The following is a 16,762-nucleotide window of genomic DNA, read 5'->3' on the forward strand; positions in this document are numbered from 1 at the left end:
GCAGATGGGCATAGTTGGGCTTCACCCATAAAGCCCAATAAAACCCAGTAAAAATACAGTCAGTAGCACAAATACAGTTTAAGTGCAGTCAGGAAGCAGAGATCCAAAATTAAACCGGCACAGCAGCCCTTAAAACCCTGGCAGAATACAGAGGTTTTTATAAGCCCTTTCTGTCCCTGCAGAGTTCATCTGGACAGTTTTACTGCTGCAGTTAAATCTCTGGGAAGTGGAGTGGGCCACGCAGTGAACAGGGACCTCATTTCCTTTCGAGAGCGCAATGCCATAACACTGCATGCTCTTTTCTAGGCAACGTTGTTTGTGGCACAACAAGAAAAGATTAGGGAAGCTTGGGAAATGTGTGTCCTCCTCTACAGAGCCAAGGGGTGTGTGTGTGGGGGAGTTTAATAAATGCACGAATGGAGGAAGCTTAAATATTGCGCCTGATAAAACTAATTCACAAGCCACCACTCTGTTCACTCAGCTTCCATTCAAGGTTCCCCTGTGTAAATCAGACACTAAACCAATGAAAGAATAGGAGAAACTGCTTTATAGTACACGCTTCAGCAAGCCGTTATCTTCTCTCTATTTGAAGATTCAGGCTGCAACTCTAGACCCAGTTTCCCCGGGAGTAAGCTTGATTGAACTCAGTGGGATTTACCTTTGAGTAGATGTACCTGGGATTGCAATTGTGCTGTCAGTCAAGCATTTTATTTGAACTTTTTTTTTAGAGGAAAAAGATGGTGAGGTGAATATATTACAGCTCCAAATTCCTAGGCTGGGGGGAAATGCAGTGATTTCAAGAGAACAGGAGCAGACAGACTTCTTTATGCTGGGGGAGGGGGATATCTTCCAACTCCTTTTATAAACCACAGTGCTTGGGCCCACCAGCCAGAACCAATCACAACTTCCTTTTCTCACCTGCATTTCCCCCTCCCCCTTGTAAAGCATGTACAGAGCAGCAAGGAAAATCCAGGGTGGCTGGAATTTTGATTGATGCTCTGCCCATCCATGCATAAGAACATGAGAGATGCTGAGATTTTACCCTATGGAAAACACAACACTAGGTAGACATAGCATTTCCCACCTTGGGATACTGCTGGTTCTAAAGCATGAAAAACAGGAACATGGTGTGCCATGAAACAATTCCGGATCTTAGCAAGAAAATTACAAAAAAGAAAACCCTTCTTTTAAAATTATGGGCTATCTACAGATTGTCTTTCAGTGAAACAAAACTGAAGCCCACTGTTATTATTTTTACACACCAGAAAATCACACACACCCTTTCAATAACTGGTGTTATTTAAGAAGTTTTGACTGCAGCCCTGGCTTGGGCTTCATGGGGAAATGCAACTTGCTGCTCCTGCCGGTGTCTCCATTTCCTCCTCTTACTTTGGGGCCAGCTGATTTTATGTGTGTCAGCAAACACATTAGACTAGGGCTTCCCAAGTCCCCAACTGGAATTCCCATCATCCCTGAACACTGGTCCTGGTAGATAGGGATGATGGGAGTTGTAGTACACAAACAGCTGGAGACCCAAGTTTGGGAAAGCCTGCATTAAGCTTAAAGTTTAAAGGCCTAATATTCCACATTCACTACTAATGGAAACAACCCTAGTACTTACACTGATATATGTGGAGGAATGTTTCTCCTAATTTACTAGTGAGCAGAGGCTCAGGCAGGTCCCTGAAAAACTGCTTTACCATATCTGCCACATCATACGCTGACTGGTCTTCATAGTTGACATTTTCAGGAGAGCTTTCGTTCATGTGGCGTAAGGCCTGTATTCGGGATTTCACACCTGACTTCCGGAAAAGACCCACCTAAAAGATAAGCCACATTCTGTTAGCTATGTAGCCATTTGGCATTATGATCAGTGAGAAAAATACACATTATACAGAAGTATCTTTTAAAAAGACCTAAACCACAATTGCTGTAATTAAATAAGGATCAGGGCATATTCCAGTCAATGGGTTGGCTCCAAAGATACGCAAGTTGCGCTCTACTCATGGAAAGTAAGAGGATAGTTTTGCAGATTTCTCTCTCCTGTGTTACCCAAAAATCTACTTCTTTGGGTGGCCAAGAGACCACCTGGAGCAGTATGGAGAGATTATAGGAGGAAAGGGGGAACTGGGAGGAAAGCCGCTCCATTATTTCTGTGAATGGACTCCTCCACTGCAAAAAAAATTGGGACATTCTGTTTGCAAAAGGACTACTCTGAATCGGAGTCTGTGTAACAGAATCTATAGCTTCCTCCATATTTTATTCATGTGGTCATTTCCCTACATTTGCACAGTTCCGTGGTCCTACCATCTGACGCCTCTGTGGTGTGCATAAATATTAAGAGATTAAGGTAATGTGACAAGAACATCTGTACTCCAATGTTTGTTAACAGCATCAAAACACTTTTAAAAAAAGCTAAACAAGGGAACACTAAAATAGTCACTGTTTAAAACCTAGAAATGCTGAGTAAACAGGCACATCACGCGGTGTTAAAATGGTCTCTAAAAAGGTCATTTCCCATATAAGCTACAAAGAAGAGACCCATTAAATGGGGTGGCTGCAATTTTTCCATCTAGAGTACAGTTCTATCTGCCTGTAACTCGCAATCCTCTCCCTCACACACCCTTATCAGTAGGTTTACTAGACTTGCCTCAGCCTATTCACACGACACTATTGAGTCTTTAATAATAATAATAATAATTTTACTATTTATACCCTGCCAATATGGCTGGGTTTTCCCAGCCTCTCTGGGTGGCTTACAGCATATATGCACTAGTTCCCTTTTTATGTTTCTGAAAGCCACAACAAAACAACTGTTTGCCCAGTTGTAGATCCAGAACAACTGTTTGCCCAGCTACCCTTGAAGCAAAATGAAACATCGCCATCCGAAGTCCACCACAGATGAAATCAAGTTCCCATTTTGCTGCACTCTCTCCAACGTTTAGGCAATATCTGCTTGCCAGTATGATAAAACCACACTGCTCTCAGATTCTACAGATTAACTACCTTAACAGCAGACTCCTTAACTCTTGCAGAGGGTGTGTATATTGGCTGCCAGATCCAGATCTTCTTCCAGTCTGTCATAGTCTCCAACCCCAAGTTATGCTATCTTAAGTCATGCTGTGCTGTCAGTGGTTTCTGATATCAAGGCCTTACACACCAAAGAAAATATCATTTTCTTTAAATAAAACGACTGAACGCAAGCATTTTCAAAAAGTGCTGAGGACCCATCTTTTACAGGCAAATGGGGTACTCCATGCATTCTGACTGCGTTTAGCTGTTTTGTTTGACAGTTTTTTCAGATTTTATTTTCAATCTTTTTAAATAATTTATCTTATATAGTCCTCTGTCCTGGTACTGGTGCCAATGAAGTGTGGAAGAGAAACCTTTAAATACATAAATGAAATAGCTCAGCTACTGTGGCAGACAGAAAAGATTATTTCTACCTATATCATATACTGGTTGCCAAGTAATAGCTGGATTTGAAGGACACAATTTTCAGACTAAGTCTTCCAGGCTCTTTTCTATCCTGTTGCCTTAGCTGGGAAGAAGATGTGGTAGGGATTAGTTACATAGGCTTTCTGTGATACATAAATATTTTCCCCATGTGCTTTCTTCTGCAAGAAGCTGATAATTCTTCAAATGAGCTGTCTAGCAGCTTTGCACAGCACTGTCCCTTTCCCAGCAGTTCTCATAAATGGAATGCCCCCGGGGCAAATTCCTGTGTACAAACCACATTTTAATTCCCAAGTGAAGCTGTGTTATACCACTTGGGATCTATTAAAGTTATTTTTCCTCATTTCACAGTAGGAGGGATGACGACATAGTGTGTGGTGGTGGGGAATCTATGAGAAAAAGAAATTGGGCATGTTTCCGTTTTCAAATTATAGAACTTAAGTTTTCCTTTGCCTCACCATATATATTTGTCTCAATTATCATTGCACTGCTTGACTCAGGACTGATGTTTCTTAATAATGATATTGATGGGCTTACATTTTGCACAGTTTATTACAGTTATAAAGAATCCCAGTTGTCTACTAGAAACAAATGTTTTACTGATCTGAAAACTGACTTTAAATGCAAACTTTAAAATGCTATATACAAAAAACCTCATGGACTAAATGTCAACACAAAAAGCACTGTAAATAGTTCTGCATTCCAGCATAATTTATGGTCAAATGTGAAGGTTGGAGTCAGAACAGAGCAGAAAGCCAGCAATAAGTGACTGCAACACCAAATTTATTTAATACTAAACGACTGAATTTGTTCTAAGCTGCATCCATCTCTTCATCAGTCTGAGTAATAGAAGCTCTTGTGCCAAACATTTAAAAAATCAATATATAAAAATGGCTAAGCTCTGAATCTATAGTGGCTTGTTATTCATCAGTAACCAGTCTGCAGCTAATCATTGTTTGAATCCATTTTGCTGATCTTTTATGCTTGAGGTTTATTTTGTGATGCACTGGAGGAGCTGGTATAGGTTACAGCTGTGTTAAACGCCTTGGGCATCTTAATGATAGAAAGGAAGGGTAGAAAACCTATTGCTGTTGCTGCTATTATACTTAAGAGGTTCCTTCAAACTATTCCTGCTGCTGATTCACTTAAAAACATGCTGTTCCATGAGAAAAGCTGGAGAGGAAATACAAGCTTTTTCAAGGGAAGAAAAGAGCCTTGGAGCACTGAAGACAACCAGTGGGCCTTCATGTGGCTTACCCCTATTATATTTTATTTCTTGAAACTATTAATAGAAAACAAAATATATTGCACAATAGTAATCCCATCTCCTTTAAAATCAGAAAACAATGAATGGAAACCCCTGGGTTTTACCTTGTTTACTAGAGAAAAGAGTGCAATGCATCCCTCTTAACACTCCAACACATACTTGCAATAGCCTATCAATAAGCTTATATAAAGGATGCGGGTGGCGCTGTGGGTTAAACCGCAGAGTCTAGGACCTGCCGATCAGCAGGTCGGCGGTTCGAATCCCCGCGACAGGGTGAGCTCCCGTTGCTCGGTCTGTGCTCCTGCCAACCTAGCAGTTCAAAAGCACGTCAAAGTGCAAGTAGATAAATAGGTACCACTCCGGCAGGAAGGTAAACGGCGTTTCCGTGTGCTGCTCTGGTTCACCAGAAGCGGCTTAGTCATGCTGGCCACATGACCTGGAAGCTGTACACCGGCTCCCTTGGCCAATAAAGCGAGATGAGCACCGCAACCTCAGAGTCGGCCACGACTGGACCTAACGGTCAGGGCTCCCTTTACCTTTTTAAGCTTATATATAGCTAGCGCAGAACTGAAAAATAATGTATGTGCCCTCGATCCAGAGCTTTTTTGCACATATCCACTGCTTCGTGCTCATGTACAGCAGGTCTTCCAAACCATCACTCTTTGGGAACATTTATACAATTGCTTTCGAAATGGCATGTGGCTGGTGGAGCAGACATTTGGGAATGTTGGTAAATGGCTCTGCCTTAGCTTGCAGCCAGTATTTACATGCTGGCTCTCTTGCCTTTCTCTCTCTCCTCCCCCTCTTTTTAAAAATGCTTTTCTCATCACACACAGCAGAGGAAAAGCATTAGCCCATACGGTTTCTCAATGCTCTGGTGTGGCCAGCCAAAAGGTCAGAGCACAACACGCCACTTGAAGCTCACTTTAAAATAAGTCTCTCTCAATTACACTTGAATCAGAAGCAAGGATCAGATTCCATGGAAGCAGAATTAAATCTCTTGCTGCATTACACCCTGATGCTGCTAATCTCTCTTATTGTTCAATGATTTTTGTCTGACCTTTTTATTTATTTTTTGTTCTTTGGAACTGCTAAACTGAACTCCCAGATATGCTACTGAAAACCCAGTAGTAATGAGATGTAAGCATTTTTTTCTTGGTAGTGTAAGCCCACTGGTGGTAATTATTACTGTAAGAGAACAGGTCAGAGAGGGTAATTGAATTAATAATATATTACTGATGCAGCTAACTCCTTTTTAATAAAGGTTGTGCATGTTTCTAAGACCAGAATGTGGAGATGGGGATTCGTTGCCCTTCAAGATTCTCAGAAGACAGACAACCTCTATCCATAAAATGATTGAGTTTGTTTCATCTACTTTTTTCTGATGTCTTCTGCTAGGAAGCTTCAGATTTGGGCAAGGGGAACATAGAGATTAATTTCTGGGTGTGTCCACAACCAAATATACATGAATAGTAGCCATAAGACCAATGTCATTCTGTATGCTAGAAGATACAACATTTTAGTTCTACAAACAACAGTAAGTCAATTGTTTATCTGTAAAATGGGACTAACAGTTCCATACTTTCTAGGGTTGTGGTAAGGGCAAGCACAATAAAGACAGTAAAGCATTCTCAAAGTGTGCTACGTAAATAATAATTTTTAATGGCAGCAATAGGGCTAGCACACACTACTAAATCCTTAAAACTGTCCAGTCATCCTTGAAGGGACATTATGCTAGTCCAAACAATAAAACCAAAGGCATAAGAACCCACCTCGTATAATTTTAGCTGGGGAAAAGCTGCTATAGGAGTTTGTATGCTCATAAACCTACAGAAATGAAGAACCTACCTGATCCAGGCAATTGTTGCGTAAATAGCGCAGCGCTTGTTGTATGCTCTGTGGAAGGGGCTGCCCTGTTCTTTGCACATGAACTATTAAAGGCACACCAAATATGTTTTTATCCTTGTAGTCTGGAACTTTCATCCTCTTCATGAACTTTGGTACAGACCTAGTGATGATAATAACAGTACAAATAAAAAACAACACAACTGTGTATCCTATAAAAACTACCTATCTCTATGGTGGACATACATCATTCCTCCCTGATCACGCAGTGTGTGGGTGCTGTCCTGAGGCATGAAACAGGTTTCTAGCCATGCAGCCCCTGAGTTATTTGAAAGTTCAGAAGTCACACATTTGCAGAAAAATAACAGCCTAGTCAATTCTCACACCCACAATCAATCAATAACTCACACCAACATTCCCTATGTAGCCACTGGGTTGCTACAGAATGAGGATTGAACAGGAACCAAAAGAAAAACGTAAGAGCATAAGAAAAGTCTGGCTGGATCGAATCAAAGGTCCACCTAGTCCAGCATGCTGTTCTCACAGTTGCCAACCAGATGCCTGCATACAGGACTTGCATGCAAAAGCACTCTGCTCACTTGTGGTTCCCAGCAGCTGCTCCTCAAAGGCCTGCTGTTTCCAACACTGGAGGTATTGCATAGCCAGCATAGGTTATAGTAGAGGCAGCAAACAACCTTTTCTTTACTTTGGCTGGTTTACATTACATATAATTCCAGCTAAAACATCTAACCCCCAAAGATGCACACCACATTTAATGACCTGCTTCTTTCCCATAAGTGTTTTGGTTTGGGCATTTGCTTCTCTTTCGATGACATGTGCTCTGTATGGAAGATGAACTTAGTCACTGCATTTCTCTAGTTTTCCAGGAGCAGAATAGAAGGGTTTGATAAAAGGAGCAGCAAAGATGGAAAAAGGAAAGAGTTAACTGGGAGCAAATAGGTTTCGTTCCTACAGCAGAATTTATAGAGGCTTTACGTTTTTGCACATTTTATGCTCTTGGTAGTGGAACTGCCATTGGCAATCAAACATATTTGTTCTACAAGACAGCATCCTCGGCAACACAGCTTTCAACTAGCTGAGCCCGACACACTTCCTTAGAAAATGCTTGACAACTTGAAGTGCAATAAATAATGGCAGAAGATTAAACTTGAAAGCATGTAGAGTTAATTTCCTCAGTGTGGCTCATTATGTCTGTAATCTCAAATTGCATGATTTATCATTACCATTCAATTTTAGAATTACAGTGAGGGAACATTACATGCCAAATTCGAAGCTCAAATAATGGATTATGGGGAAACTCTCAGGGTTCTGCTTCAGTTCAGTGAGTTTTTATTTCTGAAGCAAACAAATGCAGGCAACAGAAACGCCACAGATGTACCTTTGTGAGAAACATCATTTTAAGTGGAACTGAAGCAAGTTTCAGCTGTGTGAGGTAGGAAGGCAGACACGGTCAAAAGAAGCCATGTGAGGAGTACAAGAGAGGTGGAGATACCTAATGGGCCCAGGGCAACCAGAGGCAGTGGCAGGGGACTGCTCAAGTAGAAAGTTAGAATTCCAACCAATGCCCCCAAAGGCCTCTCTCCACCCAGCTCAGAATAGCTCTACTGACCTCTGCAGTTTACTCATCCTCCCAATGGAAGTACTGCCTGCCTGAAGTGTGGATTGCTCTGCTAGTTGCCAATTATCTTCTCCTGTCATGCAGGAGAATTGGGTTCAATTCCTCAATGGGGAGCTCCTGCTTTGGGGGAGACTCTACAGTTCAGTAGGAGAGCACATGCATTGAGTGTTGGGAGATCCAAATTCTGTTCCCTGAATTTTCAGTTGTAAAAGGAACACACATAGCAGATGATGGGAAAGAACTCTGTCTGAGACTAATTTGCGTAGCAAATTATTATGGGCTAGATGGAGAAATAGTCTGACTTAAGCAAAGCATCTGCTTCAGGTGGTGGAAGCTGGAAGACAGTGACAGAGAATGAGATCCCTTCTTGTTCTCCTGGGTCAGTGCCCCAGAGGCAGCCTTCTTTGCTTGTTGCTGGCCATCAATATTTGGCCTAGATGCTATCTCCAAATGCTTCACAGCTACTGCCAGTGGACCAAGAGAGCAGGCAGACATTCCAGGCCACTCACTGGAGCAGACATCACACATACATTGCTCTCTCATGGCAAACAGTGACTGGGTTAGCTACTCATCCATCAGGATGTCCTGAGAGGTTAACATGTGAAGAGGGAAGAGTGTAGCAAATCAGAAGATCTGGACACTCACATTCTGTGATTCATCGCCCCCGTTGCTGCTATTATTATTATTATTATTATTATTATTATTATTATTATTATTATTATCTTTCAGCCTCTTCTCTTTCCTCTTTATTTAACTTGACGGATAATTCTCTCTGCACCGTATATTTTCTGAATGGCTGATATCTAGTACAAATCTCTAAATATTACTTTGCAGTTGAACAAGTACATGGTACAACATATAAACTGCAAAGCCATTCCATTAATTTAAGGGAAGTTTGGTTACAAACGTGGTGCCTGTATTTATTTCTCTTGATTATTTTTTATTATAGCTTTACTACTACTGCAGGCATGGAGTCTACTGGGAGTGCTCTGAGGCAGCCTTTCTGAATTATGCTTCCTGGGTGACTAGAACCAACAGTAACAACTTTGCTCTCCTTGCCTTTGGCTGTAAAATGAGAGCAATAATCCTTAGTACTCTCACAGAGGCCACTAAGATGCCAGCTAATGCTATAAAGTACTCAGCCAGAACATGTTCTGTTAGAACAATTACTGTGGACAAATTTTATTTGTAGACTCTGGAACTGAGCTACTTTAAGTAAGCCTCTCTGTGCAATCTACAAGACCATGGCTAGAAAACTGAAACTCACAAGTGCGTGCCCAAGCGCCCTCATCTCTGAAATCTTTAATAAATGCAGAGGAAGAGATCTGAATGCCATTTCATGAAGATGATATTGCGGCAGAAAGCCTCAGTGTAGATGACAGAAGTGATACCGACTACAGCAAGAAAGAATATTAATAATCTGTGCTGCAGTCTGTGTCAGTTCCAGATTCCAAACTAAATTTGTCCCCAGTATTTTATGCTGCATGACATACTAAGATGGCTGCATAGCACGCCCAACTGATTCTCTGATCTTGTTCTAGGGAGATCCAACTTTTGGTTCATAATTCACCCGCATCGACAGTTTACTCATAGTAGCAAGGCAGTGATAGCAACATCCTGGAAATGGCTGAGAACCATTTTAATATCACCCTGGTATGAATGTGTAGGAGTTTTAGTATGCCTAACAAAACTTGCATATAATAAGTTTATTGAAATGTGGAGTTTGTTTATAAATTTGTAGAACATGAAATGTCAAAATAATATGTACCTATGTAACTCTATGTATTATTTTCATTGATATAATGCCTAACCAATATTGTTGCTGGTTTTTTAAAATTAAAGGTAGGATTATTTGTATTTTACTATTATTATTATTATTATTATTATTATTATTATTATTATTATTATTATTATTATTATTATTTAAAGGAATTTACCCTCAATGTTTTTTCTTCCCAATGTTCCATGGCTTTCCATTTACTTGCCACACATTTTAGGATCTTGTAGTAGGATGGAAGTAGACACATCACTATTCGCTGCCTAATTCTAAATTAATTGCAGAATCAATTGACCTTTTACCCTTTAGGTAGCAAAATAACAAAAACCCTGAAACTTCTGTAATGAGAATGCCAGCTAATTTTGCACAACGAACAGAAATGGCTGTAAACTGGCACTGTAATTGCTCTGGCAATGCTCCTGTTAAACACTCAGATTTGGGTTTAGACCCATGTAACACAATAAGGCGATCTCTGAAAACTCGCACCAGTTCTATCAATATTTCTAATTAAGCAAGTATTTGGCATTGTAGGGCTAATGCATTCTGTCAACAGAAGGATTTCCGCTTGTGCAATGGAACTCTCTCTCTTCTTCCCCTGTGCGCCTCCTAAAACTGTTGTTGGGTTTCCCTCAACCCTCTGAAGGTTTGGGGAAGAAGCATGGTGCACGTGGGGAGAGAAGAGGAGGGGAAAGCTCTCTTGCACAAGTGGGAATCATTGCACTAAAGGAATGTTGGATGCTGCCCTTGGTCCTGAATGGAGAAGCATAGAGGTGTTGCCACCCTCTAAACCAGCCTTTCACAACCTGTGGGTCCCCAGATGTTGTTGAACTACAACTCCCATCACCCCTAGCTAGCAAGGCCAGAGCTCAGGGATGATGGGAGCTATAGTCCAACAACATCTGGGGACCCACATGTTGAGAACCACTGCTCTAAACATCTCTACAGCACCACAACATGTGTATAATGCTTAAATAGCCAAAGCTTCTCTTCCTGATGAGATAACAATCTTGGCATGGACCCTTGGACCATTAGTTCACTTCCCACAGATGGAAATAGGAAATTTTGTAATTTTAGAAATACAAAATGGGTTTTCACCATAAAAGCAAAATTAAGCTTCTGTCATTGGGCCCTTTCAGAGGTCCAGAGAGACTGGGGCTACTTCCAGCTTTTTCTTATGAGTAGTTTGTTTATATGATCAGCTAAACTGAGAAGACATGTTCACCACTGGGTAACCTTGTGTCATCATGTCCTATGCATTTTTATTAATATTTAGGAACATTTTTAACACTTTAATTTGGCAAATTCTGCATCAGTTGACGACGACAACAACAACAAAAGAAAGTCTTTGTACCAAATCACATCTCTTATTTGCTTAAAGTCGCAACCAAAAGTTAAAAGTATCTGCTTGCCACATTTGGATCTGCTGTGAATTAAAAAAAATTGCAAAACTGATCAAAAGCTAAAATTTGAGTTTCCCTTTCAGTTTGAGGTCCAGGCGAAATGAGCCTTCCAGACCCTCCCTCTGATCAGCCCTCTCTGTGTCATCTAAATTTCCCAATGTACTGTACGTTTCAAGTAAAGAAAAAACATGGTTGTAAGGGTGACCTTTAGACTAAATGAAATAAATAAATAAATAAATAAATAAATAAATAAATAGGGGGGAAACTGCTGCAACAGCCATTCCTTGGCTATATTAAACTCTTCACCAAAAAGATTCCCCCATGTCAAAAGTGCATACTGATGGAACAAGTTGTCTTGATTTTACGATGAACATAATTTTTAGGCTTCATCACAACAGTATGCTGAAAAAAGTGCAAATGCCTTAAACTATGTTAGTACTCACCAAGTCCAGCCATGCTTGTTTGACATGGAGTATTTTTCCATGATGGCAGTAAGACGAAGCAGGGAAAATTTTTGCAGCAGATTTAACTGAGCAGCTGACTGACTGCTGATCTGCAGTGATCCTATGGCATGGCACAGTTGGTGAGAGATCTGAAAACTGTGCCAACGTAATCGCCTTTAGACAAACAAAGTAAAAAGCAACAGAATAAGATGTTTGATTATGGTGCTATGTTTGAGGCCTCTGAGAGATTTGCATCTGCAAGTATACAATATTTCCTTCTGCCGTCCATCCATACTGGTTGTTTCTAGAGACTACTCTCCACATTTAACTAACATAAAAACAACCCATTTGAAAAAGTCTATATGTCTGAGAAACATTACAGGTATGATTAACGTTCATAAAGTACAAAATTGCAATTTACTTTTGCTCTAGTGCATCCCATTCACAAAGAGGGTGCTGCATCATCATGACCACATGGTATAATCCAAAAACTCTATATCATCTATCTATCTATCTATCTATCTATCTATCTATCTATCTATCTATCTATCATCTATCTATCTATCTATCTATCTATCTATCTATCTATCTCTATCTATCTATCTATCTATCTATCTATCATCTATCTATCTATCTATCTATCTATCTATCTATCTATCTATCTATCTATTATCTATCTATCTATCTATCTATCATCTATCATCTATCATCTTTGGAACTTTGGAACATGAAGCAGGATTTTCAAACCTATATCCAATTATTTTGAAGGGTACAAACCTGTTTGGCCTTGTAAGAGATGCTCCAACACCAGAATCTCTTCTGTCCCTAACACCTGTAGCTTCTGATTCATTGAGAGATGTCCCATCTCTGTCCATATCACTAGGGGTCGTCCGGCCATCCGATACAGAGTTCTGTTCAAAGTCTAATGCAATCTTGACTGGTGACCGGAATGATAAAGATCCACATTCACCAATGGATAGATCGTTGTTCTTCAGCTCTGGCAATATGTTTTTGGACCAGTCGTCTACGGATTCTTGAAGCCCATTGACCTGCTGCAAAATGTCATCCAGATGAGGAAAGAGATTTTCCCTTTCCAAATCTAGAAGGTCTCCAGTACTGGCATATAAGTGAGAACCTGGAACGTTGTCATAAATGCTAACTCGGCTCTCCTTTGGACAGATAGCAAGGGGATTGGACTCTTTGGGTGTCGAGCACTTCTGATTGCTTAGAGACATGCTGCCTGTCCTCCAGTTCACGCGGTTGCTGCTATCTGTAGGGGAGAGGCTTTCTATGGAAAGTGCCTTGGGAAACGTTCCAGGTTTGTGGTCCTTCGGAATATGGACAACTAGGTTCTCCTGGGAATGAAATTCATTTCTACGATTCTGATCTATCACTTGCCTCAGTGCTGCTCCTGCAAGAACATCCAGGTCCTCCAGGTACATGCCGCCTCGTTTATTTGATTCATGGTATTTCCGTTCCTTTAAGGAGGGAGTACTTATGCCACTACTGCTAATCTCTGACTGGCTACTTTCACTGCTGGATTTAGCAGAGAAGGGAAACGTTTGCTTGACTGCGTTTTGAGATGCTATGTTCTGGAGGTTTCCATTCCCAATTTGGACGCATTGCATATCCTTTAGGGCTTTTGGCTCATGCTGAAGAACAGGTCTGCCTATCACTAAGTTACTAGTCCTTGTGGAGCCTTTCAATTTTCCATGTGCCCCTTTGGCTTTGAGTGTCTCCATACGCTTCAGAAAGGTTTTAGCTCTGGTCCGTGTTGGTTTTTCATTGCCGAGGTGATGAGAGTCTTCTGGAGGATGGTAAGGGGTGGTGCCAACTGAGGTGGAGTTATGCAAAAGAGTGTTTTCTACACAATATTGTCCTGAACAGTCAAATGTCTCCCTGAGAAGGTTGCTGGCTCCAGAATGACTCCGATGGTCGCTTCCCCCACTACTCTCGCTGTGAATAGATGAGACGTCAGGCTCACTCAGGTCAGTAAGCACACTTTCACTGCTGGTGGTGATTTTCATTTTAATGTCCCCCAAGGACCCATGCTTGTCTGACTGATGAAGTAAGGTGTCAATGTCGTCCACCCGAGACCATCTGCGGCTCGTCCTTTGGAAAGTCCATTTGTTACTGATGGCACAAAGGTCTTCTTCATCAGAGTCTTCACTCTGAAAAACAGCACATAGATAAATAGAATGTCTTTCCCCTCTTAGCGTTATAGACTTAAAAATAACTGGGATGCAGATAAAGTTAAGCAGGCTGGATGATACTGTTCTTTTTTTCAAAGATAATCGATTACAGCCCTCCTTTCTTCACTTTCTAAAATTCCAATACTTCCAGCACAATATTTGTGCTGAAATGCACAAATAGAGCTGTTTCTCTGTGAAGTCAATATCCTTCAACATTAGCTCATTCAATAGATCCATTTGGAATGCACTATCTCCCTCCCTCCCTCTCTCTTGCCTGAGAGCTTCACAAGCAAAAATCTCATGGACATTTACCAAATAAAATCACTGGGGGAATAAAATGAAACAGCTGGAACAATAAATTATGTATAATGCATTGCCATACGAATTCTAATTGGATGACCCCATCCCATGTGGCCAAGTGACATGATGTTTCTGTTCTTACTCTAATGATAATATTAACTAATAATTAGAAAACTCAAATGTTATTTGAGAACTGAAAACATCCAACAATAGCCCCAAAGTCAAAGCATAAAGGCGGCCTAACTTGACACTATTGGGGATGTAATTGTGGGCACCTCATCAAGTGCAACAACTGGTGGACCCAGATGCACATCCTTGTTAAGTTCAATAAACTTTATATGAGCACCACAATGGATTAGTTTGCATACCATATCAAACCATGGTTTAGTGCTAAGTGCACAAGGATGAATGAGCCTGAGTAAACAATGCCTCTCTCCTCCTATGCAGTCAAGGACACCACTATTGTTTAGTTTCACTTCCAACGAATCCTGTCTTATATTATGTATGAACCAGAGATTGTGCTTTAAAACAAACAAAGTCTGAGTTCCATCAGGGGAAAAGGTGGAGTGGTGAAGAAGCAGCAGCAGCAGCAGCAGCAGCTGTGCTTTGAAGTTGGCTTGTTAGAAACTTATTTCCTACAGTCAGAAGTTAATTTCTACATAATGCTAAACTAGGAGTGTTTGAATGAAAAATGAAAAATGAAATGTTAGCAAAGTCCTGCTCCTGGCTGCATGAAAGAAGAAGGGGGAGCAGAGGGTATAAACCCAAAGCTTCACTTGAATTCATTCTAGCACATGTTCACAGCACCAAACCACAGTTTAGTGTTACGTGCAAACCAGTTCAGTGTAAATACAGGTGTGCATCCTGATTCACACTTGCAACAGTCACAGAAGGTTGTTACACCTGGTTGTGTAATCCTGAAGCCATTTATATATAATTAAATCTCATATTGGGAAATAACTATACATGGTTTGGTATAAATCCAGAATCCCTCAACCAACCAGCCCCAAAATATAAAATATAAATACCCCTCTTAGACTGCAATCCTAAACAGTGTGATTTAATTTCATGTAAACATGCATAAGACTGTGCTGCACAATGTCAAGCGAACAATGGAAGATCAGAAACAGTTCACAGAGAATATGGACAGTGGTGGTGGTAATATAATATCTATACACCAAACCTACAGAAAACATGTTTTGGAAAGGGAAAACTTATGATACTGTTTAACATCAACTAAAGTGGGTGGGAAATGAGTTCCACATTCCATCAGAAACTATGTGGGATTGTTTGTTGAACAAAAACACATTGGCTTTAAACTCAAGAGAGCTATAAGCAAAGCTTTAGTAAACTAGCCACCTACGGGTATGGCACACTATCCATTATAGATGAATGCTATTCCCGTATGCCTAACATCTAGAACTGGGAACCATGGATCTAAATTGTGAGTTTGCACTTTGATATTTGATTCCCGCTTTTCCAACAGCAATGTTGAGCGCAAGGTGGCTCACAATAATAATAAAATTAAAAAAGAGCAAATATTACTATCACTATAATCATAGCAAAACCACAACAGCCTATAAATAAGGGGGGGGGGAATCAAACAATTAATACCATTTGCACATTAACATAAGAACATAAGAAATAATCCCTCTGCTGGATCAGGCCAGTTCTCACTGACCTGTGGAAAGTCTGCTACCGGGACTGTACACTGTGGTTTCCAGCAACTGGTATTCCAGCAACTGTGGTTTCCAGCAACTGGTATTCAGAGGCATACCGTCCCCAGCTGTGAAACCACAGCATAGTCATTGTGGGGAGTAGCAACTGATGGCCTTGCCATCCATTCATTTGTCTCAGCCACTGAAGCTAGTGGCCATCCTTACATCTTGCAGGAGCCAACCCTGTAGTTTAACTATGTCCTCCACACAGTACATAGCCTTCCCTTGTCCTTCCCATCATTCTTATATCCAGAGATAGCTGTGTCCCATTAACATACAAGGAAGCAGCTGCTGCTTCTGCAAAATTGTGCTTGGAATCAACTCTTTGTGGACAGAACAGTCGTACCTCGGTTCTTAAATGCCTTGGGAGTTGAACGTTGCGGCTCCCGAACGATCGAAAATTGGAAGTGAGTGTTCTGGTTTGCGAACATTCTTTTGGAAGCCAAACGTCTGGTGCAGCTTCCGCTATTTTTTTCTGGCATGCCTGCGCAATCAGGAACCAATCAGAAGCCGTGCCTTGGTTTCTGAACCTTTTGGAAGTCAAACGGACTTCCGGAACAGATTCCATTCGACTTCCAAGGTACGTCTGTATATGGACTTTGTGGACTACACACTAATTGCCCACCGCAAAGCCCCATGCTTTGCACTACATGCTGTGCGTTTGTAGAACAGAATTGGCTGGGAAAATCCAATTTATTTATCTATAAAAATATGTTCATTATCTC

General features: G+C 40.9%; 1 protein-coding gene across 4 annotated transcripts in view; it reads right to left on the reverse strand.

Moving 5' to 3' along the window:
- Positions 1-16,762, reverse strand: part of STARD13 (StAR related lipid transfer domain containing 13) — a 194,737-nt gene that overhangs the window by 10,517 nt on the left and 167,458 nt on the right. For all 4 annotated transcript variants that reach the window (XM_053386034.1, XM_053386031.1, XM_053386030.1 and 1 more), the window contains 4 exons: positions 12,605-13,998; positions 11,828-12,001; positions 6,572-6,731; positions 1,622-1,820 (listed from right to left, as the gene is read on the reverse strand). In XM_053386034.1, the coding sequence (XP_053242009.1) occupies positions 1,622-1,820; positions 6,572-6,731; positions 11,828-12,001; positions 12,605-13,998 (1,927 nt within the window). The remainder of the gene's footprint in view (positions 1-1,621; positions 1,821-6,571; positions 6,732-11,827; positions 12,002-12,604; positions 13,999-16,762) is intronic.

The sequence above is a fragment of the Podarcis raffonei genome, chromosome 4 (assembly GCF_027172205.1).
Source record: "Podarcis raffonei isolate rPodRaf1 chromosome 4, rPodRaf1.pri, whole genome shotgun sequence".
In the NCBI taxonomy this organism is placed as follows: domain Eukaryota; kingdom Metazoa; phylum Chordata; class Lepidosauria; order Squamata; family Lacertidae; genus Podarcis; species Podarcis raffonei.